This window comes from Osmia lignaria, chromosome 10 (assembly GCF_051020975.1).
Source record: "Osmia lignaria lignaria isolate PbOS001 chromosome 10, iyOsmLign1, whole genome shotgun sequence".
In the NCBI taxonomy this organism is placed as follows: domain Eukaryota; kingdom Metazoa; phylum Arthropoda; class Insecta; order Hymenoptera; family Megachilidae; genus Osmia; species Osmia lignaria.
The window spans coordinates 11,243,219-11,270,133 of record NC_135041.1 but is presented as its reverse complement, the minus strand read 5'-3'; the positions used below and the strand labels follow the sequence as shown (position 1 = coordinate 11,270,133).

The following is a 26,915-nucleotide window of genomic DNA, read 5'->3' as shown; positions in this document are numbered from 1 at the left end:
TCTCAAACGGGCCAACCAAACGGGGTAGAAAGTGCACTTACTCGCTGTCGATGTTACCCTCCTATTAATTCGTTCAAACTAGCCTTTCTTGCCATGAAAGCTGAAATCAGAAATTAGGATATTGGTTGAGAAAAGAAGTACTAATATTTGATAGAGTAAAAATAAGGTACAAAATAATGGTGTAAAGGGTTAAGCGTAAAAATTGCAAATGTCAACGAGGAAATAAGTAGTATTAATTATAACAGTTAACTGATCCATTCAACTAATATTTAGTTATAATTAGACAGCAGAAGTTTATGCAATTGTAGCATATCAAATCATATAAAAATTATATAAACTGTTAAAAATTATTCACAATCGGTTAAATATGCAAAATGGACAGATTAAAATAATACTTTACATGTATTACTATAATAATACTATAAAAGTTTTTATCGCCATTTTATTGCACTTTGAATAAAAAATGAGCTGCTGACCCAATCGTGCGAAGTTGGCGTTATAGGGGAAGTAGGAATTTGTAAAATCTTAACAATATTAGTATTAAAAGTAATTTAGAAAGAATAATATAATTTTTAATTATTAATTTTACTAGGCCAGGGATCTATATTATATGGGATCTCCTCCCCCCTATTGTCATTTTATTCGTGAATCCCTAAGGGGAAAGGCGGCGACAGAGGAAGAGGAAGCTTACAGTTAGGGTCAGAGCCCCCGGAACCCCAGGAACCCTACGAGGGAGAGGGGCACCATTTTTCCTCAGGAAGTCTACTATGCTTGGTTCTGTACAGCATAAAGTAGTCATCGAACTTATATCTTTTCACAAAATTCAAAATTCTTCCCCTCCCTTTAAAAAATGATAAAATGATGCAAAATTGAAAATGCAACATGTAACACATAATGAACGATATTTATTATCTCCTGGACCAGTTACAGTCGTAGACTAAACGTTATCTATTGCATTGTCACCGAGAAAGTCACTAAACGTCCAGTTTACGAATGGCTTGTCAGGCTTCAAGATGTATAGTTAACAGACACGCTTATTTACAACGATTACTTGCAGGGTTTACAGCAAACGGGAGTTGTTGTAATCTACGTATTCTAGACGTGAAACACAGTACAAGCAACGTTCTTGTACAATCAATATTGATAACGCTTTATAGCGGAACTATGTACTTTATTCGTATTTATGAGAATATAAAAGTAGAATAAGCAACATAATTTAATGTCAATTTAATTAAATCAAATATTTTCTGATTATTATATGTATATTAACATGATGTAAAATACTAATTTATTTAAGAATTCAAAGAGTAATTTTAGCTCTATTTACTGCCTAATGATTAATTAACTTTGGTATCAAGGTTCATTTACGCCTTTTAATTTTATTTAAAAAATGAAAGATATTGAAAACATTAAATATATATTGCACACATCTCTTTAGTTAAAATAACAGCAATTGAAAAAATTAATTTTATAATTAATAATATCAACTCACATTCGTTGACGCTTAAATAAAAATTAAGTAAGTGAATTATTTTATCATTCATTTTATCATGGTAAACTGGATGAAGATATTAATCAGAATCTGAAATTAAATCGTAAGCTGAAGTGCGTATTTCTCATAAAATTTCACAGATTTTCTAGCAAAATGTCGCCGGGTATAAATCAAAGGAATCGTTTTACGACTAATTAGGAAGAAAAGAAATACGCGCTCGCTTAATCCCTTGAAAGCTTCCTTTCTAAATAAATCGTTGATCTCGTTGAAATAACATTTTCAATTTCATCTCGTAATGTCGCGTACCTTGATGCAAATAGAATTAATTTTTCATACCAGCAGTTTTTAATTCTTTATTTTATAATAGCTAATGAACAAGAATATCTATAACAATTATAGATAAAAATTGTTATTTGAAAACTAAAACTTTTGTAATTTATGTTATAAAAGCTCCCAAACATATTTAATAAAATATACGGCCATCAAAGTATTTTAATTAGCTCGTAAAAATTAAAAAATTAAATTCAAATTAAACACATTTAATATAATTTAGGTAATAATTGAAAAATAGAAAACTTAATAAATTCTACCAATATGCGGGTAGTATTAATATTTTAATAAATTTTATAAGCTACTTAGTGAAAAGTTTAAATTTGAAAATGAAATAATCGTGTTCTGAATAATTATAATTATAATTATAGCATGTCGTACTGTATGTATGCGTCACTGCAGCATCGTCGTATAATATAAATTAGCGCTATCTAACTTATAATATAGCTATCACTGAAATCCCAACAATGATAGCGAAGGTAAATACGATTTTGAAAAAAAAAAACACGAGAGATGTATGCTTTTTTAATACGTGTCGAAGCAGTCGATCGTGAAACAAAAAGTATCCAATTAAAAAAGCAATATCGCTCTCCATCTCACGCTATTCGGTTCTTTTTTCGTCAATTCGTTCGACTTGTTGCCGATACGCGGGCATCGAATAAAAACGCTCCGCCAAATTTACAAGCTAGCAGCTCTGAAAATTCTTGTTAATAACAAGAATAGAATTTCGTACCTTTCGTTTAGGTGAATTTTTATTACTCAAAAGATTCATTTGACATATCATTATTTTCGTTTTATAAAAATAAGATAATAGAATTGTGTAAGATAAGTGGTAAACGTTTCAGGAAACAGAGTGCAACAAGCTAGGCAAATATAAATTCGATGTAAATATAAAAATGCATTTTTTTTTTAACTTATGTTCCAGCGTATGCGGGATCCAGCACTTCCAGAGAGCAGGGCACAGGCATCTGAATCTGTTCCAAAGCACATACTACGTTGTGGTCACGTTTTCTACGGTTGGCTATGGGGACTTTGTACCTGACATTTGGCCCTCGCAACTCTACATGGTTATCATGATCTGCGTTGCTCTTATTGTTCTACCAACTCAGGTAGGTGACCAGACAAAATTTCTTATTAAATTAGAAAGGAATAAACATTGGCATAACTAGGATTTTTTTCTGGGGTGGATCAGGTCCCATAGAAATTTGGAAATTTTCTAACTCTGAAATTCTGACATTTTGTAGATCCAAAGTTTAATTTGGAAATTCTAGAATTCTGGAATTTTGAAATCTAAAAATTGTAGAATTTAAAAATCTTAGGATGCTGAGGGGGCTAATCTACATTTTTTGGGGGGCCAAGCCCACCCTAAGGGAGTAAGGACATTCGTATTTCTTATTGTCTAAAGCAAATTTATATTTAAAAAAATACTTTATTGTACAAGGTGTTTGTCATAATAATCACCACGAACTTAAAGACACTTCCAAAAATTTGATAAATATTATAAACAATGAACAAAACTTAATTAGTATACTGCGTATGAAACTCTGTTCTTTGATTGTACATGTATCTAAATACATATCTAATTAGCATGCCCTGGTAACAAACACATTAAGTCTCTCAGTAGCAGAATTTAACCCAAATACGCTATTGTGATTGTTGACCACGATCATTGCCTAATGACAGGAGATAGTGTCAAAGGGAAGACGTCTGTCGACAGGGATTGTGGTAACTGTAATTATCGTTCCATTGATCTGTCAAATCTATCAATGGCACGTGATACAGGAGATATTCCGATAAACAGTAAATCCTTAGAACATATTCTATGAGGATCCGGAATCTGACTCTGAAGAATTATTCATTAAAATCAAAATAGAAAATATAACTATATCGATTAATTGCATGAAGTGTAATTATTTACATGTACCAATAGGTTACAAAAAATTCTTGATCAACATCATAGTCTATACAATGCCGCATTAAGGGGAGATTCAAGGGGGGTTATAGACCCAGACCCCGTTTTTCGTGCGGAGGAAAGGGTTATAAAATTTTCTATTTATTATGTTAAAAAATATTAAATTAAACTTTTTTACCGTGATGTTTATGCAAGTATAATGTGTTAGAATATGCAAAATATATTCAAATGATGCGAAATACATACATGTTAAAAATAAAGATAATACGAAACCCTCTATTACTGTTAATTATTAATTTCAATTTTTTGCATAAACGTCTACAGTCTATTAATAAAACCAAATACCTAAACAGTCGTATGATTTATTATATTTCAATAGTTCGAACAACTAGCTTTCACATGGATGGAAAGACAAAAGTTAGGTGGCTCGTATTCGTCCCATAGAGCACAGAGTGAGAAACACGTGGTGGTCTGTAGCACAACGCTACAAGCCGACACCATCATGGATTTTCTAAACGAATTTTATGCCCATCCATTACTGCAGGTGAGAAATTCGATTGTTCAATTATCACCTTAATATCCTTTATCGGTATCTCGTCATCCATCACTTTAAAATCCCTTTAAAATTTCGTCGATGTCTGAACATCATAGGGATGTTCGCGTATTTTATTATTGTATCTAGGACTACTACGTGGTGCTGTTATCGCCCATGGAGTTGGATACCACCATGAGAATGATTCTACAGGTACCCATTTGGGCGCAAAGGGTAATTTATATTCAAGGATCATGTTTGAAAGACAGCGATCTAACCAGGGCGAGAATGAACGAGGCTGAAGCCTGCTTCATCCTTGCTGCGAGGAATTATGCTGATAAAACAGCTGCTGATGAACACACGATACTCAGGTCAGCTTTTAAAGATTACTCACAGGATTATAAATGTTATCGAAAATAATACCCTGAATTTATGAACCTTTTCGGTGTTAAATTGTTTGATAAATGGAATGGATTATTTTGACGAAATTATTTTCATTAGGTGTATTGATAGATTAATTTTTTTTCTATTTGATTGTCTCGATTATCAACTCGTTCGAACTCGTCCAACTTTTTTCGAACAGGCCTGATTGTGTCGGGTTACCCGAGTGTTCGTATGTCTCGGGTACCCGCCCAAACCTGTTTTATTTTACCTGACCAAACCCAACCCGAGTCCGAAATTTCTGGTACCCGCACACCCCTAAGTAATTTGGCATTGGGAAAATTGATTGTACAGTGTGTAATTAATTTAGATAAATGGATTAAGTTTCATAGCAATTTATTTACAATTTTATGACACGAAACTATTACGTACGCGTATGAATCGAACTTGGATAATTTATTTTATTAATTGCATCAACAATTTTTAAGGTATTCCAAATTTTAGGTGTGAAAGCACGTTTGCAGCACTTAAAGAGTTAACAAGGTAACAATATAGTTATAATTGCTTTCAGGTCGTGGGCAGTGAAGGATTTTGCACCAAATGTTCCTCAGTACGTTCAAATTTTCCGTCCGGAGAACAAACTTCACGTAAAGTTCGCGGAACACGTGGTTTGCGAAGATGAGTTCAAATACGCCCTGTTGGCGAACAATTGCACGTGTCCTGGTGCCTCGACATTAGTTACTCTTTTGTTGCACACTTCCAGGGGACAGTAAGTCAGCAGAAAGTTTGAAAATTTTGGAACAGAAATAATGTTGCGCTTTATCTGCTTGCACTTTTCTCAGAGAGGGCCAACAGTCTCAAGAAGAATGGCATAGGCTTTATGGTAAATGCTCAGGCAACGAGATTTATCACATCATACTCGGTGATTCTCGATTTTTTGGCGAATACGAGGGCAAATCCTTCACTTACGCATCATTTCACAGTCATCGTAAATACGGGGTTGCGCTGGTCGCTGTGAAACCTGCGGAACTTCCGGAATTTTACGAAGATAGCATTCTTCTAAATCCTGGTAATTCTACGATGTCACTTTCATATTAATTTTTTAAGGTGCCATATGGAAAATTGACCATTGGATGACAATATAGGGACAATATAAATTTTATTGAAAATTTCATTTTTTAAACTTTAAAATACTTACAGCTTCTCGTGATCATGAGTTCTTCTTTTCATTAGATATTTACTTTAAAAAAATACTTACAGTCTTTGTTATAATGACTGTGTTATAAATAAATATTGACTCGTAAATATATTTTTGATCTCTGAGAATTCATGAATTAAACTATGTATTTAATCCGCGTGGTCCCTCTCTAAGGTCCGCGCCACATAATGAAGAAAACGGACATCTGTTACTACATGAGCATCACGAAGGAGGAAAACTCGGCGTTCGTAGTGGCGAACAATCAAAATGTAGCCGTAGAAGGGACCCAGGTGGTCGTCGAGACGAAAACTGATGGTGTAGGGAACGCGAATAGTAGTTCCGCGAGCAACACCACCACCAACAACACCACCACCACTATGAACTCTGGATCAGGGGCTGGGACGACAACGACGACCACCACAATTTCGACCAGCTGCACGATCGCCGGTGGTGATGGAAACGGTACTGCACACAAATCCGGTGCCAAATAGCACCATCGTTATTTCAACAGTTGTAACAATGCTCTGAACGAAACAGCTTGCTGCAGGCAGGAGACGACCTGCACGGGGCCCCGTGGACAGAGCGTACATGGTACACCGGCACACAGGGCCCCACAGGTTATTTTGCAGGTCCTCCCTAGCACGCCCACACCACTCGAACACCACAACATACTCGCATCCGATGTCCACCGTGAGTGTCGCATGCGCTTGCTCCTATCTTTTTTCCTCATTCTATATGTTATTATACTTATTTTCTTTAAGGTTCATTAGAGAATCCATTTACTAAAAAAATTTCTGTTTTTGAATTAATGCAGAGACTTTTCATTAAATTACTTTTTAATACAAATTTTATTGAGTTTAATTAACATTTTGAGAACGGGACTCCAATTTATTGCCTATAATTAATATGTTCTAAAATTTACTAATAAACTTCGGTTTTATGACTAACTGTAACTGATACTAATTGTTGATAAGTGTATTAATATTTTTATGTTTGATTTGCTATTTCGCATGCAGTAGATTATAATGCACAAATGTACAGCAATTGCTTTATGCACCCAACTTTTTAAAAAATAATAATTGATATTTGATCTAGTCTTTTTAATATTAATTATCTTATTACTTACATAAATAACAGGGAAAAGATTAAAGAATATGCTTCAATGTGGCTTCTTAATCTAACATAAAAATTCAGTTTCTTTTTTCATTACTATAATTGTTTATTATTGGTACAAAATATTCGTGCTTTTAATGTTTGCTTTTGTCAAAGCAATCGAGCTATGAAAGTTCCCACCTTCCAAAAAAAAGGAGAATTAAAATCTTATTGAAATATATGTACAAAAATTTTATTTATTTATTTTTTTTTTAAGTACCACTTGTATTAATAGACGGGGTAAGATAGTACATACACCATACAGCTTCCGAAATTCTAAGCGGGAGAGATCTCCACTTACAATGATCTGACACGAATACAAGTAAAATTACTTTTACTTTGCACTCATTATTATTAGAATTTAGAACTTTCCATAATTATATTCATAAAATTAGAATATGTTAGTTAATCCTGCAGCACCATATCACCACATCAAAACATTGAACAAATTTGCTTATGAAACTTACAAACTTATTATAGAACCCATTAACAAACTCATTACTGTTTCATCAATTTTAATACGTTGAATGTCGTAGCGATCATATATGACCCAGACCACAAGAAACTTCTATGTATAAGTAATATTATATTAATTTCGTAACGTAGGATGTAGAAAGTAAATAACAAAAGAGAATTATTGTAATCTAAATAATTTTTTACATTTTCACTGTGACATTGAACGTGTTAATACTCTACTATTTTGTATGCAAATTAATGTCTTCAAGATTCAATGGAAAGACGTTTCCTAATTTTCCTATTATTAATTTGATATTCTTTCGTTTCAATAAATCATACATAAAATTTTTCATAGCAAATATCTACTTTTATAGCCACGTATTTAGATCCTGGAGGATTCGACGAGTCGAGGCAGTGTTTGAAAGATGGAGGATCTACGCCACAGACACCGATCACGGGAAATCATTTGGACGTTCCTAGATCCATGGATCCAAATCCAAATTTGCTCAGCCCTGAAATTCTTACTCAAAGAAGGGGTAAATTAAAATACTCTATACAGAGTGATCGAAAAATATTTCTCTATAAACATTTCACGCAAAGTTTCGAAATTGAATTTTTACAGGAAGTAGAAGACCAAGTATCCTACCTGTGCCAGACATGTTGACGAGCTCAGCCTTGAATCTTCCTGGTCAAGAGTCCTTGGATCACGAAGCTGACGAGTCTGAGGATGAAATGGACGACGATGTTCCATGGAGATCGCCCAGTGAAAAAATAGCGTGAGTATAATTTATTCATTTTTATCATCTCTGTCATGGTATTACGTTTAAGATCGCAAGGATTGAAGGTACAACGTCTTTTAGTACATGTAATATCCTCGTGAAGAAACGGATGATCGAATTTAGATTACTATAAATATTCATAGATATATTTATTAGATACGGGGGTAGGTATAAATGTTCTACTCCTTTTCGATTATTTTATTTGTAATTATTTTCCGTAAAAATGATCACAAATATGATAATAGATAATTAATTTGAATAGTGCTTGCAATTTTAAAGTCTTCCTAGAAAAGTCAAGAAAAATTCTTGAAACACCAAAAAATAATAGTATTAATATATAATTTCAAAATGTTTATTAAAAAAAAAACCTTTTACACTGAAGTTTTTGACAAACTATGCTTCCCCAAGTGGCAGTGAATGTTGCTATCGAATAAATGAGAGTGAAAGAGGAATTAAGGATCAAAGCTCCGTATATTTGACCAGGAAGAAATGACTTTTCTGCCTACCCTTATATTTAGATGAAAAACCTCATCCCCTCTTTTTTAAATCGGTCTTTTTTGATACTGAAGCACGATCGTTAAGGGAGCCTTTAAAAATCAATATATATTCTCAATATTTCAGTATTATCAATATTATAAATGTGTGAGGGAATAAATGAATATATTAACATTATTTAAAATATTAATAAGCTAGTTTGATAAAAACCAAACTATTTTTATTATTGATAAACGTCGTTGAATGCCAATTAGAAAGTCCATGTATCGTCAATAAATATTGAACGTATATTGATAATATTGTATTGATTGTATAATTAATCCGTCCAACGAGACGAGTTAGGATATGTTTACAAATTCACGCGCTCAACGCAGGTTCGGAGCTCAGTTGTTTCCACTTCTTCAAACGTTTCGGTCGAGGTTTGTGTATTGTGATGCGAGCCTGCTTCGAGCACGTGAATTTGTACGCATTTACTGTCTCGTCTCGTTGAATCGTATTTAGTGATTATTTGAGGAGCCCTTCAAGTCTTTCGACAATGAAACGATCTTGCACTGTCTCGTGCACTTGCATGGCACGGTCTCTTGTGCATCGGACGTATTTGATGTAAATCATTTTATTCGCATACATATCTATCTATATATCCGATGAATGTATCTCCTTTTGACACTCTTAATTTTCATTCTGAATATTGTACAGTATCGAGCATAATACACTTCACCAGAGAAACTAGCGATGGCCCTTCCCTCTCTCCGGTATTTGAACTTCATCGAGATTCTGGGTTTCTGAATAACAGCAAAATAATATTTTCCTATCGTTTTCTTTTAATTATTGGAATACGAGTAATTTCCAATGCCGTTGACATCCACGGCATTCGTCGTCGAAATTAAAATTTTGAAAATTCCTGCTTCCCTTGTAATACCATATTTTTCTAGAAAAGCCTACTTTGCTCGATGCTGTACATTATATATTTCGATATTAGTTTTTAGGAAGAAGATACTGGCGATTAAATGTTGGCTTCAATTCCCAGAATTGATTCCTTAGATTTCCGGATAGTTTCGAAGGTAGATGTTAGATACACGTATTGCACGTAGATTTCTGTACTCGAAGTTTTGCCAGTATTTTCTTGTAATCGTATCAGAAAATCGCTATAAGGTCGTACAGCTGAACGTACTCTTTTTCGAAAGTTTCCTTTAAATAAGATTCAAATTTAATTAACCTAGCTCCGTACGATCTTATCAGCCAGTATCAACAGCAACAAAGTTCCACGGCTATGCTGGAGGAACGATGTGCACCATGCTCGTTCTGTTTCTGCACTCTTCTCTCTTTTGTTAGATGTTACTTCCCCTGTGATTGTCTACTCGACGTAATTGCGTCCCACTGTTCCCTTTTCTTCTTTCTCTTTATTTTCTTCTTTAATAATTTCATAAACTTTTGGGAAAGAGATTTATCGTTTCCCCCAGTAAAGTTACTTAACATTGACAAAATGAAGAAAAATCTAAGAAACTTTGTTCGTTGCTCTGTAAAATACGCGAGATTTTGATTCGAAAGCGAATTTGAATGCAAGTAACGTCGAGTGGTTGGAACAGTTCGAATATCACGGTGACAAGAAACAGACAGGGCGAAAACGGTAGAAAATTTCGGGCAGAGAAGATCGATGCCAGGTCTCGTCCGTCATTCACCACCCAAAAATACAATTAAACGCAAGTTTACGTTGATGGTCGATCTGTCCTGTCTGAATGTCTCTCGATGCCTGTGCCACTAATCGGCGTCGATGGTATTGAATCCGCTGCTCGATGCTGTCCTGCCTGACACCCTATATGTCCTCGTGGATGTTTTCGATGTCTTCTTTCCTGCATCATCTTTATGCACTGCCGTCTTGACGCACGACCTTTGCCCAGCAGTTTCAAAGGGTGAGTTTACGTTTCTACGCTTTCATATTTTATTATTCCTATCGTCTCGCCCGCCTTCATTGAACATTTGGAATCTGAAACTTGAATCATTTGAAAATTTTTATAAATTAAGATATTATTTTAAAGATAAAGGGTTGATACGTGATTAGAGTGATTCATTGCGAATTACTTTTATTAATTACTTTGGATACGTATAGTGTTAATAATATTAATATTATTTTTATTTATTAGGTGTACAAATTAATTCCGGTGAAAATAATACTATTATAGTGGGTGCTTACTTTATTAGGACAAATGAAAAAAATACATTCTTTAAGTTGGTGCTCTAATAATTTGTGCAGCCATTGCAGTTTGTCAAAATTTATAAATTTCATAAGATGAAAAAATTGGATTGAAAAAACCAAAGTGACTTGATCTTTAGATTCCAATTGTTCTCTTTATTAGTTGGGTAGTTAAAATTTATCTGAAAATATGAAAGAGATATGGAGTAACGTGTATCCTCAACTGATCAATGAAACGCTTCCTGTAGCATGCATATGTTAGCCAAACTTTCAATTGAACAAGGTGTGGAGAAAAGGAAGGGGATGAAATTGATAAAGAGATCGCATGAATTCGTAACTTCGCAAATTGGTGAACTGATTGAAACTGAATTTAATCAAGTGCACTGAATATCGAAGTTCGCTCTTTAATTTTACTGGAACAATCCACTAACTGGTTTATTGAATTCAAAACTCGATATTTTGCAACAAAATCTTTCCAGAATATATTTTGATAACTAGATTATAATTTACAATACTTTTAATACTTTTTAGTGTTTGAAGGATTCATATGTCATGTATATCACATTTTTCACTCTTTCATTATATCACACATTTGTAAATTTTTTATACTATTCTAGCGTGCACTGCTCCTTTAATTTTTTATTTTATCCTACAATAATAAATAATGAATAAAAAGATTGGTTTTTTGGTGAATTTGTAACAGAAAAAATAATAATTTTTTAAGAAGTGGGATTTATATTGCTAGAGAACATTGTTAAGTAATACGTTCTGATACAGATTATTATAAATAATATAAACTACAATTTGTTAATTAAAATTTTTACAGGATCGTTAAAGGATTTCCACCTGTTTCACCATACATAGGCGTGTCACCAACATTTTGTTATCTACTAAAGGAAAAGAAACCCCTCTGTTGCCTTCAGCTGGCACAGGTACCTCATTATTATTATAATTTAAATTTGCAATTACAAAATTCCAATTGCAATTACGAATATTCTTGGATTACTAGGTCTGCCAACACTGTAGCTACAGAAACGCAAAGGATTACAATTGGCAAAACAAAACCATCATTCTGGCAGCTGATTATGCTAGCAATGGGATCTACAATTTTATAATTCCATTAAGAGCACACTTTAGGTACATTTCTAACAATTTTTTTAAATTTTAAATTTGATCAATTATTGCTGAAGATAAATTTCAAATGTCATGAAAATGTTCCATTAGGGTAATTAGGTAGGGGCCTGAGTGGGTCTGTCCCCTTCCCCAAAATATGAATTGGTCTTTTCCCCAAAAATTTCAAAATATCCCAGAATTCCAGATCTTCAAAATTTTTAACTTCCAAAGTTGAAAAATTTCAAAATTTCCAAGATACTTAGCCCACTTGAGAAAAAATCTTAGTTACGCTAATGAGACGTTCATATCAAGGGATAAAGGTATTTTAACGTTGAATAATGATTGCTAGATCAAAAACTTCGCTGAATCCGATCATTCTTTTGCTGGAACGGACCCCGGAAATTGCGTTCCTTGATGCGGTGTCCTACTTTCCGCTGGTATACTGGATGCGAGGAACCATCGACTGTTTGGATGATCTACTTCGTGCTGGCATCACTCTCGCGGAAAATGTCGTCGTCGTGAACAAAGAACTCAGCAATTCCGCGGAAGAAGACACTTTGGCTGACTGTAACACAATCGTCGCTGTGCAAACGATGTTCAAGTAAGCGTTTACAGATTACTAGTCAAGCAACAATAAAAATGAAACAAGAAGGATTTTATCGCAAATTTTATGTAAATAACTTAAATTCTTGTGATCTTGTTATTTTGGATACTTTTTTTTTAATTAAAAGGAGATTACTGAGAGAATACTTGCAAGGTACCTCACGAAATTATTTATTCAAATTAGAATTAAAATTATTGTTAGCTTTACATTGAAAGAAGGTCCCACCACTCGCCACCAATAGCGGACTAGGACTTAAATTTTTCTCAGGCGATTAGTGACATGACGGCCCTCCTATAGACTACATGCTCTAATTTTAATTAATTAGTCCCCAAATCCTTACCGATCTTAATTTTAATTAATTAGACTCCAAAACTCTATCAGCTCTGATTTTAATTAATTAGGCCCCAAATCCGTATCGGCCCACCGAGAATTTTCCCAAACTTCCAAAGGCCAATCCGCTCCTGCCTGTCATTATAAAATTAAGTTACGAAGTGTCAAAAATACCTCTCATATGTTTATAGATTCTTTCCGAGCATAAAAAGTATAACGGAGCTGTCGCAATCGAGCAACATGCGCTTTATGCAATTTAGAGCGCACGATAAGTATGCTCTTCACCTGAGCAAGATGGAAAAGGTACTTGTTAATACTATTTTCATTCTAAAATATGCGCTTTTATGTGCTTTCAAATTTTAATTTCGCTTCGACTAATTATTTATCGATTGGCAATTCCATTGCTCAGAATTCTTTCATTTTATTTAAAGAAGTTTATTAATTAAATTCTCTATTCAATGTAATACTTTAAAAATTAGTTGCTTATAAAATACTGTCATATACTATTGCAATACTGCTTATCGAGATTATAAGCGCGCATACTTGACCTTTACCTTATTATCTTGTACGTATAAAGAAAATTTTATTGCAGTATGGGAGGCAACTCGAAGCGTACTTTCTTGTAAGAAAGCTAATCATCTTTGAAGCTTTCCTTCCACAGCACTTTTTTCCAAATATATAACACCGTACTGCTTTTCAACACTTTTCTCAAACTTACATAGAAGCCTTATTTCCTTTTTCTTTTCTTTGGTGTTATGTTACTGTTTATACCATAGTCATGTAAACTCACAGATATGCAAATTTAGTTTTATAATAATAATATTACAACAGCTTGTTAGAGCAAAATATCGTACTCGGATTAAAAGTAATAATAAATAAGAATAGCGTTCGAATTAAATTTAAAAAAAGCAATGTAAAATGAGGGAGGATTAATCGAGATTATATTTGTGAACATTTTAATAGAGAGAGAAGGAAAGAGGTTCCCACATATCGTACATGTTTCGACTACCATTCGCGGCTGGTAGTGTCTTCAGCGCCTCCATGTTGGACACTCTTCTTTATCAAGCATTCGTTAAGGATTACATGATAACATTCGTGAGATTGTTGCTGGGTGTGGACCAAGCGCCAGGATCTGGTTTCTTAACATCGGTAAAAATACCAGTATTTTATATATTTTAATCACAACAGTACTATTCGTTCACGAGAAGTTGGCATCTGAAATGGCAGAGGGGCAACGGGGAATCGTTACCCATAGGTTCTGGAGGCTATGCTCTCTTCTAGTCACACTTGACCGATTCATTTGTTTTCTTCATCAAGCAATTCGATCAATTGCGAAAATACTTGTGATGCAAAGTAGGGATATCGGGTAGTGGGATATAGATTCCTACAAGTTTTAGTCATCTTCTCGCGAACGAACAGTACACGCGTGCAAATACAGGTACTTACAGAGAAGCACCCGTGCCCGGCTTACTACTTGCCTATCGCCCCTGTCCTATATATTTCTCATCGATCAAATCGATCCTCTCATTACACAATCATATCTAATTGTTCAACAATTTCATATAGTTAATGATACTCCAACAAGCACTAATTACACCTGCAATTAATCACATTTTCCAATTTCACGTAATTTTCTAATTAGATAACGATATCACAATTACCATAGAAACTACGTGTCTCATTTATCAAATGACATTGTACATACAATTCGATAATTATAATTTCAATTCTGTATTTATAGATGAGAATAACAAAAGAGGATATGTGGATAAGAACCTATGGGAGATTGTATCAGAAACTCTGTTCCACGACGTGTGAGATTCCGATCGGTATTTATAGAACGCAGGACACCACCGTATCGGACACTTCTCACGTAAGTACCATCATTTTATATTTTCATCCTTTTTTTTTTTTTATCGAAAAGTTGAACCAAGCGAATGGTTCGTGTACTATTTCATAAGGGCAGGAAACAACTTTGAATGGCGGCTGTGAGTAGCGCATGGTTGTACTCCCGCTCTATCTTTTGCTCTGTATTTATCCCCGGTGTGCAACTTATCAAATTCTGATCCTTACGATGAGAAAGAAAAGTGTAGGGCTCTTGCATCTTGTTGAAACGATGCTCGTAGCACGTCCTTCGATCCCGAATATGTTTTTCAACCTGCATCCTGTTTAACATTATACGTGGTCTTTTTCAGAAGTAATGTTTATAATTATTTTTCTATCTTACATTCTGATTGCCTTCAAAATAGATCCCTCAAGAAGCGATTCACTTGGTAAAGTAACATTGAATTTTGTATAAATGATAATTTTTTTTAACAATTTTTAATCTTGGAGGGTAGGGCACTACTACGATCTTATTTTAGAAATTGAACATTTAATTCAACATTTAAAATTTATAAATTGGTTACGAATCTGTAACCAGCTTTTTTTTACACCTTGAATTTTTGAGAAACTTAATTTAAACATTATTATTTTTGGAACAAACCACGTGTTAGTGTCAATAAAAAACGCTTCTTCCGATAAGAACGCGTTGCAAATGATTTCTACCAATCGATGATTAATCTTGATGTTCTATTAAATATAAGAAATTACACAGGCATTGTTTCGTTAATCATCATTGGTTTCCAAGTGATTACTGTCGATAACGTTAACTGGAAGATTGCAATTTGCTGCTGTTAGAGGTCATAGATGAGTGATATACAGTGATTTATATAATTGTTCATATATTCATATATTGCATATAATGTTATGTTAATTTTAGCGTCGCATCACATGAACAAATGTGTATAAATCACTGTAAATATTAAATACAATGATGATGTTACTATTAGATTATAGTCTGTAGACAGTATAGCTCATAGACGATGTAGTTATTAAAGCGCAATTTGCAATGTTTATAACAATTGAAAAAAAAAACCGAAATTTTATTCAAGGTAACTAATACTTACATACTTGTATTAATAATATATATGTACAGAATATTTCTTAAGACATATGAAAATCAAGAAACAATGAAATAATCTTAAGAAATGTGATATCAAACGACTAAACCGATAGGCATCGATCATGTTAGGAAAAAGGAAAAAGATAATCCACCAAGTATAACGATGGCGTGCAAAATTGCTAATAACGGCAGGCTGTCTTTAGTAAGGATAGAATTGCTTGTCGTTTTGACAGGGCGACTCAGACGCGGAGAGCGACGCCGGCGTCGGCGTGACGTACAAGGTGCGTCATTCGGCGGCAGCCTCATGCCTTGCGAATTGTGCCACCCGTGACAAGGGTGCCTCAGCCGTGAGTACAGAGTCGACGTTGTCTGGTCGCCGTTTTTTTGCTCGATCTCCTCTGTATACGGTTCACTATATTCTCTGTGTGTCTCGTGGGTCGTCTCTATCGTTTCACGTTCTTTCCTCCATCTATTGTCTCTATTTAAGCTCGCCCACACCTAACTACCACATTGCAACTCGCATGTTCAATGTACCACACAATGACCTGATGCTCGCTAACCTCAGGACTCTTAAACGCTCGTACTCGACGCCAGAATTATTCTCTTGGCGATCGGGACGCTCCACGCTCCAGTGATTTCACACAGGATGGTGCTGTGTTGATGTTAGACAGACTATACCTGATAAGAAAACTATCGTTCCTCTTGGATGTTTTATAATTTTAAACGTAACAATAATTTATCGATCACTGGTCTGTCTAAAATGGCATCAACAGCGTTACTTGTGCGTTCCAAGAGCGACATCCTTGTACTGGTCTAAATTAAAATTGATCCATCTTGTTTTTGAAACAGTACTCGGTGAGCCTCGGGGACGAAGCGCGCGACAACCACGCTCAGAAGATCGAGAGGGCGGAAATAGCGAGTCTGGTCCGATCACGGATGGAGTCTCTGAACCTACCGGTAGCCGATTACGACGTAGTGTCGGAGAAGCGCAACAGCCTCTCCTACGTGATCATCAACCCCAGTTGCGATCTGAAGCTCGAGGAAGGTGACATCGTGTACCTGGTCCGACCGAGTCCGTTCTCAGCCCAGAAGACGTTCGAGAGACACAATTCCAGACGGAAGAGCAACATCAGTTTCTGTTCGGCTCAGTTGGTGTCACAGATGAGTGCAGCGGTGGCTTCGGCTGGGCTGCCTGCTGGTGGGGCAGGGAGTCGTCGAGGGTCAGGGATAGGTCTGCCCAGAGCACCTCCGTTGGGCACTACCAAGTCGAACTCTCTCTCCTTACCAGACAGTCCCACGGTGGCTGGTACATTGCGAGGTCGCTCGAACTCCTTGAGAGTGGTCGACGACATCCTGCTGAGACGCAGCAACTCCTTGAGGCAAGGATTGACTATGAGTAGAAGAAAGAGCAGTCTAGAAGATATAGGTCTAGGTGCACTCTCTCATCCTTCGAATCACAATCCTATCAAAATAGCACTGAACGGATCCATCGGTCTGGAAGTTACTCCGCCTGAGGAAGGCTCCCAGACTGGTGGCGCCAGCAACACGGGCATCCTGGACGTTGGCCTGCCCTCGATGCCAGAACTGAGAGCAGCCCTGGGGTCCAACATTGGTCCAGGTTTGGGTGGGTCGTTAGGTGGACTCTACGACCCGCCTAGCCTTCAAGGCCCGTTGCAGTCGCCCCAGATCCAAGGCAGCACACAGGATCCTCAGCACATACAAGGGACAATCGTATGATATAACCTTATGTGGGGACGCAGGCTCTCCGGCGTGGTGCGAAACAAATGGCTGTAGCGTTCCCACATGACAGGTCATGATTACTAGGTGGGATGTTGCTTGCGATCGTCAGATCATCGCCAGATCCTGACTGTCGGCGAATTGGTGGGACTGGACTGTATGGTTACGATCATGAGGATAGAGAGACGGCCGGAGAGCAAGGTGTTTCAGTGACACATCGATTGGGATACTTTGTGTGACTGGACATGAACACGGTAAACAGTTCAAATCATTTTTTCTACTTCATTCCTTTCACTGTTTCGGTTTAGCTTGGCGACGTCTGTATGCTTTGCGCGAACCATCGGGGACCTAAGCGGCGTCGTAACGTTCATGAGTACGATACGCCAAAATGCTGATCTTTTGTTTGTACGTTTTAACAGAGCTGGGCTACTTTGGGATCATTTTTAACCCTTTGACTACTGAGTACTCTGGACTTGAACGTTGTGTACGTACAAAATAAGAATCAAATTAATAACACTTATTACTTTTCTTTTTAATTTATTTCATTTCTTTTTTCATTTTCATATCATTATAATCCGATAACATACGGTGTGTAATTAGTAATATGAGTTGATAACTTTTATTTGATTACGATTAGGATATGCAAGAAACAATCTATGGACGTAGATATGCGTCCATAGACGGCACCATTAGCTTTCACCTGACGCATATGTGCGTCAAAGGGTTGAGATTCGTTTCAAAATTATATTGATAAATATTTATTCAAGTAAATGTGGCTTTTACGTTATCTCTGTTTATTGTATTATCTAGAAGGTTTTTTTCATATACATTAGTAACTTTTGACATATTGATTTCATGAAATCACGAAGAATCTTTTCGTCTGTCAATTAATTTTTCTAAACTTCCAATTTGACAAATTAGGTACCACATTAATTGATCACAATTAAAAATCACAATTAAACGATTATTAAATAAGAGGTTTCGTTTAAGCGATGCCCAACTCTGTGGATGTACAATTGTTTCATCGAAGTTACAATACTGTTTTAGGAATAAATTCTCTCTTTGTAGGTAATGCTAACACGCGTTTACGAACAACTTGGTTTCAAAAAAGTTACGTGATATTGCGAACTTTATTTCAAAATAACTGGTTAATCTCTCGCGGTGTGAATAGCGGGCTACGTTCTTAAAACGTTTTGCTCTCTAGTCGCCTCTGGCGTCTCGATCTTTGTAAATTCGATTGAAATTTTCAGCGATCTAGCTCACCGCAGGTAATTGGGTTAAATCGTGAAACGCGTGATGGTGTGCCAGAGGTTGTTCGACGAGGTTAATCACCTCGAGATGATTAAATTATTAGGATAAAAGAAAGGAAACCTATGACGATGGACAAGAGCTTAGGATTCTATAAAATTTATATCACAATTAAAAACTATTGATATGAAATTATCTTGTTAGTGCATAATAAAAATTATATTTATAGAAACTGCAATTTTTCTGAAAATCATCAAAATAGTGAATTACCTGGAAAATTACTACTAAATTTTCAGTAAATAATATATGGTATATTTAATTTGAAAATCTATAAAAATGAAAATCCTCTTATTTATGTCTTGCATTATTAAAAATGCTGTTCTTATTCCTAACGAGGATGAATAAAAATTGAAGCAGATACTGTTTACCAGATTCGACATGATATTAATTAAATTTTAAACGAAATAAGCTCTTGCCCTCGTCAAATTTCATATTTTCTGAAGAGTAGGGTAAAAAGAATAAGTAAGAAAAGAAAAACGTCTCCCTAGTGCAAGCCCCGATTCCTACGTAGGCAACACGTTCCACGAGTGAACGCGAACTAATTTTATACTAGAACCAATTTACGACGACAGATATGTCATATAAATATGATTATAATTATAAATACGCGACCATTTTAATCATATCACGCGAGAGATACACCGATCAGAGGTGTGTGACCTATCGTACATGTGTAGAAAAGGATTTTAATTGTGCGTTAGGATTATTGAATCGAGATTTCAGAATTAATCAGGATCGTTCAAAATATTGCGATCATATTAAAATCTGAATACTCGATTCGCCGTTTGTAAAGTGTGAGAGGTGATCGTTTAATCAAGAATCGGTTGATATTCACATTCGTGAATACTTTTTCTTCTCTTCTATTAGTTCAAAGGGCAATCTTTTATCAGAACTTTCGAATATGTCTAAAAAATCATTTATTCTTAGCAGAGAAAAAAAGAAACAGAGCATTTTCGACAATCCGTTCAATCAGTTAGTCAAGCATAGACACAGTGGTGTAATTAGATTTCTTTCTGAGGATGGGCCAGGTTTCCCTATTTTTTTTCTATTAAAAATGTCGATTATCTAATACTACTTAATTCTTTTTATTTGTAATTTCAAGTAAAAGAATATTATCGTATGTTTAGGTTTTCACTTTATTGTATATTGTATTGCAAAAGAAAAATATTTATGAGGGGGTCAAAGCCCACACTGAGCCTCATCTAATTACGCCACTGTATAGACGTGGTTAGGAACGATTTAAATGTATCTCTATATTTCTTGACTCGGCATTTCGAGCCAATTGCAATCGTTTGTCGACCAATTTACACGTTTTACCGACCAAACGTCGTCTTATTAAGTACCTGCTTTGAATGCTGCTTCCACTACGCCGATTTCAATTATCAGCGATCAAATTGGCTTGACTTCCTGGTTATAGATCCCAAAAAATTGGTATAATTCTTACGAAATGATAGGTGAATTTACAATTAAACATTGATCGATTGAATTTGCATATATATTCAAGCGTGTATGTTCGTTTGCACAATCTTTTCAAAATTTTCAATTATTATTTTCTCGATTGTTATGATAATAGATTTCACGTGAAATTTGATTGGAAATTAAATTCAGTTTATTTTGGACGTACTGATCTGATTTGATTTGAAATTGAAACAAAACTGTAGTGAAATATAAAAGTTTATCTTGAATTTCATTTTTCTTTGTCAGTTAATTCAGAATTATGAATTATAACTAAATTATTTAATCAATATTTTTATGATTTTCCATTCATTATTTATTCTACTATTGGATAAAAATTTCAAAAATATATTTGTACATATTTTTGGATCCACTTCTGAATAAGAATTCTGGTTTATAAAATAGAAAAAAGCGAATCAATCGGTCTTCTTCAAGTTTCATATATATTATTCTACTTAATTAGCCCAGATCGGGAACGCTCAGCAAGTAGTAAGCCGGGCACGGGCGCCCATCTGCACCCTTACTTGCGCGCCTGCACTATAACGGGCTGAGATTGAGAAATAAAATGGATTTCAGAGAAAGGTAGTCACTTTCTTTGTGTCGCGTAGCGAGAGAATCACCCAAGTGACATAAGAAGGGCTAATGGTGCCCTTCTAATGCTAATGGTGGGATCATGTAAGACTTACATTGTAAGTAGATGACAAGAAAATGGAAGAAATCCCTTAATAAGGCGCTCGAAATACGTTTTCTTTTTGAACGCGAATCTTTTAGAAGTTGGGAGGCAGCTTCGGTGTTACATACCTTCCCACTATCGATCGTTGATCGATAAATCGCAGTAGTAAAGACACAATAACGATGCCTGTGCGGGCAACTTGTTTGAGCGTCCCTGGTCCAGATGCAAATGAATTTTCCGTAGCTACGATTCGTTGATCTGACCACGTGTATTTTACACTTTCTTCGACATACGTATTCCTCTGGCCCGTTTTCTGCCTCTTTAACTTTCTCTCCTCTCATTAACTCTCTGTCTTTCTTACCTTAATTAACGTACTGTCTGTTTAAAATAATCATAGCTGTAAAATAATCAAAAATATTTAGTATAATTTAGTTCATCGCTTATTGTTAAATGTGAATGTAAAGCACTAATGAACTTAGTTATAATGAATTTTAATTTAAAGGTGTCATATTTTTGTTTATGTAAAGATTCCAGGCAGATTCGATACGAAGTTATTTTAAACAGACTGTAAATGAGACCCGTCCCAACTACGAATGCCAATCATCTTCAACGCAGGTGATTCACAGAGACCTTGTACATATTTGACACGTGACCCATGGTATTTTTTACCGTTTGATCCAAGTTGGAACGTATGTGTAACTTTCGAAACAATACAAGAAATGTGACAAAATTTTTGGATATTTTAGTGGAACGACAGGAAAATATGATCAAAACATGAAAATTAAATGAATAGGAAAATAATAAGCTTATGAATGGAGTTTGGGATTATGGATGCTATAAATATAGAGCAACCACAATGGTTGCCGTGTGTTAGGAGACTGTATCAGTTTTCTTTTAATTCTTTATAATATTATTTTATATAGAGAATTAAATGATACCACTGACAGACTCCACGATAGCAAAATAGAATTATGAAACGCAATGTACAAATAAGAGAAGATTGTAAAAAACATCGACATACAAAACTCATGAAACTCAGCAGATTCAATACGAATCAAGCACTTTTCGATAGTTAACAAAAGTTGTACGACCTGTCCACCGATTCAACGATTGAAAATGAAACGAAGAAAAAAAAAAGAGAACAATAAAAGCAACGCGGAAACTGTATTTAAAGTAAGAGTAAACAACTAAAATTGAGATTATAAAGAAGATATAATGAAAACATTGTTTAAACGGTGTATATAGTATAATCGCCATAGGGATCGATCGGAAACCAATGTGACCTGAAATTTAAAAAAGCGAGTAGCGTGTTATTACCTGCGCGTTGTCGTTTACCACTGTGAAAGTAAAACTGTTTTCGAGTGTATGTGAATTCTAATCAAGACCCTAAATTAAGAAAAGGAGCAAATTGTCTGTTTACATTTGTATATCGTTTAGTGACCATATGAAAAATCGCGGAATCGATGTCCACGATGTACAATGAAATTTTCTATGATATAAAAATGCGGAGAAAAAACATACGAAAGAAACGAAGAAAGATCGAGTGAAACGAATGATAGGGTAAACGTAAAAGTAAGATAAAGAAAAACGCGATATATCACTATGTTAATAAAAGAGATTAATATACGGTAATATTAAGAAACCTCAGATGAATATAATGTCAGAACAAAAAGTATCATTGTGTCTTCATAGAAAAAAAAAGAGGATGTTGGTTTGTCGAATCGTGTGAATCTCAAAATGATAATCCTCTTGCAAGTTCCTTCTATCGATTCGTATATTGATTGTAACGACACGTGTCCATCAAAGGAACGTTGAGAAACATTTTCATTGTTGTTGAAAACATGCGATTTACAATTCTTCGCCAGAATTAGATCAAGGTTTCTGAGGCCCGGGGCCATCCTTGATTCAAAAATTGGAATTAATCTTAAATAAAATTAAATAACATTCAATCGTAAAGAAAAAAAAGTAAAGAAATTCAATTCAATATTTCTGACATAGTAAATGGAAGGTTTAGAAGGGGTTTCCTTAGAAGGCTGTAGCTCCCCTTAGAACTCCCCTTAATTCGGTGCTGCCCCTAAATCTCTACTTAAATTATCAACAAACTTAGTTGTGAAAATGGGAAAGATAAACTTCTCATAATAGCTTATTTTTTTGTTAAGTAAAAGAAAAGGAAAAAAGCATAAATTTTAAATAAAACCAAATCTTCGAGAAAGAAGTGTGGTAAATTATGTTTTCTTGAATTCCTTGATAAACTACTTGATAAACTTAGTACTCAAAAATTTTATTGAAAAATGCAGAAGCTTTTGAAAATATTAACAATAACAACAAAAATCTTTTTCTTTGTTCCTTTGATGAATACGTACCTTTAATCAAGAATTCAATTGTGTCGCAAACTGCCGAGCTTGCGACGTCGAGATGATACATTTTCTCGTTTTAAATACAGAAATGTTCTTTGTTGAGGAGTAAGTTTGCGTACCATAAAAATAAGCAAAAAACGATCTGAAAATTTGAGATCTATCTTGATTTTCAGTGGCTATCTCATTAAGATTCTATTCTCTAATCTTGATGAGGTATCTACAGTTTTGTCTGCTCGTTCGTTGACTGACATCACTGCAAAAATATGTAACAGAATCTTTCCAATAAGTGTGCATACTTTTTCACAAGAATCGATGTAAAAATTCATTATATCAAACTACAAATAATTTAATACTTTGCAGATATATTTTCAAACTGAATCCGATGCTTTCCACATATCAGTCTTTTACAAAAAAAACTCTGCGTCCTTAAACTTTGTAAAACATATAATTATTTGACAAATCAACCAATATCATGCTGCAAATTCAATTTTAATGATACAAAAACCGATAAAATATTATTTAGAATTATTGACATTCCAGTGATGTGCTGAATAATTTTGTTAAATATTTATTAAAAATTCTGTTTCATATTTTGGACTTTAATTGAAAATTTATATTTTTAAAATATACCTAATTTTCGACTCAATCCAGTTTGCAAACTTATTCACATGTATATGTATACTGGAAAATTGCATTAACCCTTTGCACTTGAAAATTTCTTTATTACAGGGAATTATTAAATGACAATGTTGTCGAGCTCGATTTAACACTTTGACAACTGGTATCACATTTTCTTGACTGTAATACATACCATTCTTCACTTCGTTTATATTTACTGTTATGTACTATTAAAATTTGATGTATGTATATACTCTTTGTAATTTTAACCCTTTCAGTGTTCATTAATATAAACAAATGAGAAAACTGTTTTATTCATATTACCAACTTTCTTATGATTTATATTATTAGTATTTATTATAAATATATGTATTTTTTAAATTTTTTAATCCCTCAATTCCTGTCCACGTAACGCGCATAGAACTATGCACTGAAAGGGTTGAAATTGACAATTTTATAATGTACAGCATCGAGCATGGTGGGCGTCTCCAGGGTAAATGGCGATATTTCGGGCTCCCCACTTTCACCCCGGGGTCCCATACAGTATATGTCTATGGTCTCCCACCACTTGTGTATGAACGTTTAAACGGGAAAATTTGAACTGATATTTATGTTATTATTTCTATACTAAAGTTAATAATATTTAATAATTGATAATTATATTTTGATTCTAAATCACTTCTAATATTAATATCGTCAAAATTAGGATTTTGAAAATTCCTCCTTTCCCTATATCACCGTTTTTCCGCAGGATTTTCTTTCCTCGATGCTGCACATTATAGACACTCTTAAACACTTCCTCTTTTAATATAAAAGAAAATGTAAAATTACAAAACCCATTGTGTCCACGAAATATGTGGACGTCAAAGTGTTAACAAGAGTTTAAAATATAAATTAAAAGATAATCTTGACCACGAAAGGAACTACAAACGGCTGTACGTAATGTAAAATAATAAGAGCAGAAAAACAGAGAGAGAATGTACCTATTATCTATTATACACGTGACACGTTGTCACGCGACACGTGCATGTAAATTTATTATAAAAATAAATTATTATAAAGCAGCAACATTACTATTAATTCTATGGACGTGTATTCAGATTTATTTATTTTTCATTTTCATTTTTGATTTAATATAAATTAGTAACAAATTTTTTTAATAAATACGTTTTTCTGTTCTTTTAATTATCACAAATGTGCACTGACTGAATTTTCTCCGTAACTTATAATTGCAGGGTGTTTAATTAATTATTAGACAAGAAGTAGATTGAAATATATCTTTCATAATTTATTTCATTCGTCCGACGTAAAAACAAAATGTTACATGTGTTTATAAATTATAAGAATATTCTCGTTCTATTCTAAATGCTACGCGTACTTGTATTGTCATCAGAAAAATTACAAGTGTGTCTTAATACGCGATATTTTGAGGTACAGGGTAAAGGAACGATCAGTCACTGACCAATTTTATTTAACTTTTTTTTTTCATTTTTCTTAATTAATACTATCTAATCTTATACTATCGCGTCACTATTCTTTGATAGTCGGCATTCCAAAAGAAATCGCTCACTATTTTAAATATTCACATATGACAAATTTTTCATAACAATATAAGAATAATTATTTTACGCCAATCGAGTATATAAAACTAAAATAAAAAAGCTTAATCTTTCGTTCTAAAATAATTTTTAAAAACTATCGTTCAACAGGTTCCGTACCATAGAAATTTTAATAATTACAAAAGTTTGAAAATAGAGGCAATAATTATAAAAAAAATTGCTGTCGTATTCATTTTGCTTTTAATTAAAATTGTGCCTTCGTTAGCCCCTGATGGTATGGTAAGAAATGTGTTCTTTCTACAAAATTAAACTAATAATTAAAAAAAAAAGGGAAGCCGCTTTTCAAGAAATTGAATGTGCATACACACGTCATTATTATTGATGAATTTTCAACACGATCTTGTGTCACGTTATCAATGACTAATTAGAGAAACGAGGTCTTTTCTATTACGGTGTAATACGTGGAATGTTTTTATTCTACGTGTATGCACATCTTGTGTTATATACATATATATTATGCGTATCGTCGTCTATGCACGATATATAAATACAGCGTTTAAATACATTATCGACAGGTGTGGGTAGATGTTAGTAAACTAACAGGCTGTTTTCACCGGTTTTAACACGTTCTCGGTGAACTGACCGACGATGTTACCCCTTGGGTGATAACACGCGACTATCACACAGGTTCCATCCTTTTTAGCCATCGCTATACCCATCTCGGTAGTATTTTTCCAAACGATTTGGGTGAAATGACCTAAAAGAAAGGAAGACAAAAATCATTATCATCTATTTCACTTGTCCAAAGAATTTAACCGTTTGAAGCTAACGTTCTGGTACACACAAAGTAGACTCTTGTTATATTGCCATGTGAGCGATTTCATCTTCACATAGATTTTAAAGCATCTAGTATCACCCTTCTACCATCATAGTTTAAAAAAATATTAGATTTCTATCTCCCCTCCCTCTTGAAACGAGAGCATGGAAGTTTGACAAATTTTCCGCTCCTACAGCACCGTCGAAGGTAATATAACGACAATCTACTGTATCTACCGAAACTAATTTCTGAAAAATTGGAAATTTCACTTACAGAACAGTATTAATGTATATCACGTAGTTTTTTAAATTATTCTGTCAGAAAATAATGTTGATTCATTTGCATACCATATCTCAAGGATATAAATACGTACCACAACCCTTTTTTCATCCCTAACTCATTTTTATATAAAAAAAAGCTAGTCAGACTTTCAATTATATTTATATTAATTATCAAAATTGACAAAAGTTCCAACTAATATG

At 34.3% G+C, this 26,915-nt stretch overlaps 2 protein-coding genes across 15 annotated transcripts in view; one reads left to right on the top strand and one right to left on the bottom strand.

The window, feature by feature from the left end:
- The window catches only part of SLO2 (slowpoke 2), a 141,180-nt gene extending 115,937 nt beyond the window's left edge, over positions 1 to 25,243 (top strand). For 5 of the 6 annotated variants that reach the window (XM_076690735.1, XM_076690733.1, XM_076690732.1 and 2 more), the window contains 18 exons: positions 2,748 to 2,931; positions 4,114 to 4,278; positions 4,417 to 4,637; positions 5,219 to 5,416; positions 5,490 to 5,716; positions 6,020 to 6,307; positions 6,383 to 6,535; positions 7,828 to 7,989; positions 8,076 to 8,229; positions 11,745 to 11,850; positions 11,928 to 12,055; positions 12,381 to 12,632; positions 13,157 to 13,268; positions 13,558 to 13,587; positions 13,929 to 14,114; positions 14,707 to 14,838; positions 16,143 to 16,256; positions 16,759 to 25,243. In XM_076690735.1, coding sequence (XP_076546850.1) covers positions 2,748 to 2,931; positions 4,114 to 4,278; positions 4,417 to 4,637; positions 5,219 to 5,416; positions 5,490 to 5,716; positions 6,020 to 6,307; positions 6,383 to 6,535; positions 7,828 to 7,989; positions 8,076 to 8,229; positions 11,745 to 11,850; positions 11,928 to 12,055; positions 12,381 to 12,632; positions 13,157 to 13,268; positions 13,558 to 13,587; positions 13,929 to 14,114; positions 14,707 to 14,838; positions 16,143 to 16,256; positions 16,759 to 17,646 — 3,700 coding nt within the window. In that variant the 3' untranslated portion in view covers positions 17,647 to 25,243. The remainder of the gene's footprint in view (positions 1 to 2,747; positions 2,932 to 4,113; positions 4,279 to 4,416; positions 4,638 to 5,218; positions 5,417 to 5,489; positions 5,717 to 6,019; positions 6,308 to 6,382; positions 6,536 to 7,827; positions 7,990 to 8,075; positions 8,230 to 11,744; positions 11,851 to 11,927; positions 12,056 to 12,380; positions 12,633 to 13,156; positions 13,269 to 13,557; positions 13,588 to 13,928; positions 14,115 to 14,706; positions 14,839 to 16,142; positions 16,257 to 16,758) is intronic. The other variant, XM_076690734.1, reaches the window with a different exon arrangement.
- Positions 25,244 to 25,346: 103 nt separating this feature from the next.
- The window catches only part of LOC117611970 (uncharacterized), a 49,429-nt gene continuing 47,860 nt past the window's right edge, over positions 25,347 to 26,915 (bottom strand). For 5 of the 9 annotated variants that reach the window (XM_034340530.2, XM_034340531.2, XM_076690737.1 and 2 more), the window contains one exon: positions 25,349 to 26,373. In XM_034340530.2, coding sequence (XP_034196421.1) covers positions 26,213 to 26,373 — 161 coding nt within the window. In that variant the 3' untranslated portion in view covers positions 25,349 to 26,212. Of the gene's footprint in view, positions 26,374 to 26,915 lie in introns of all 9 variants that reach the window. The other 4 variants (XM_034340526.2, XM_034340527.2, XM_034340524.2 and 1 more) reach the window with 3 other exon arrangements.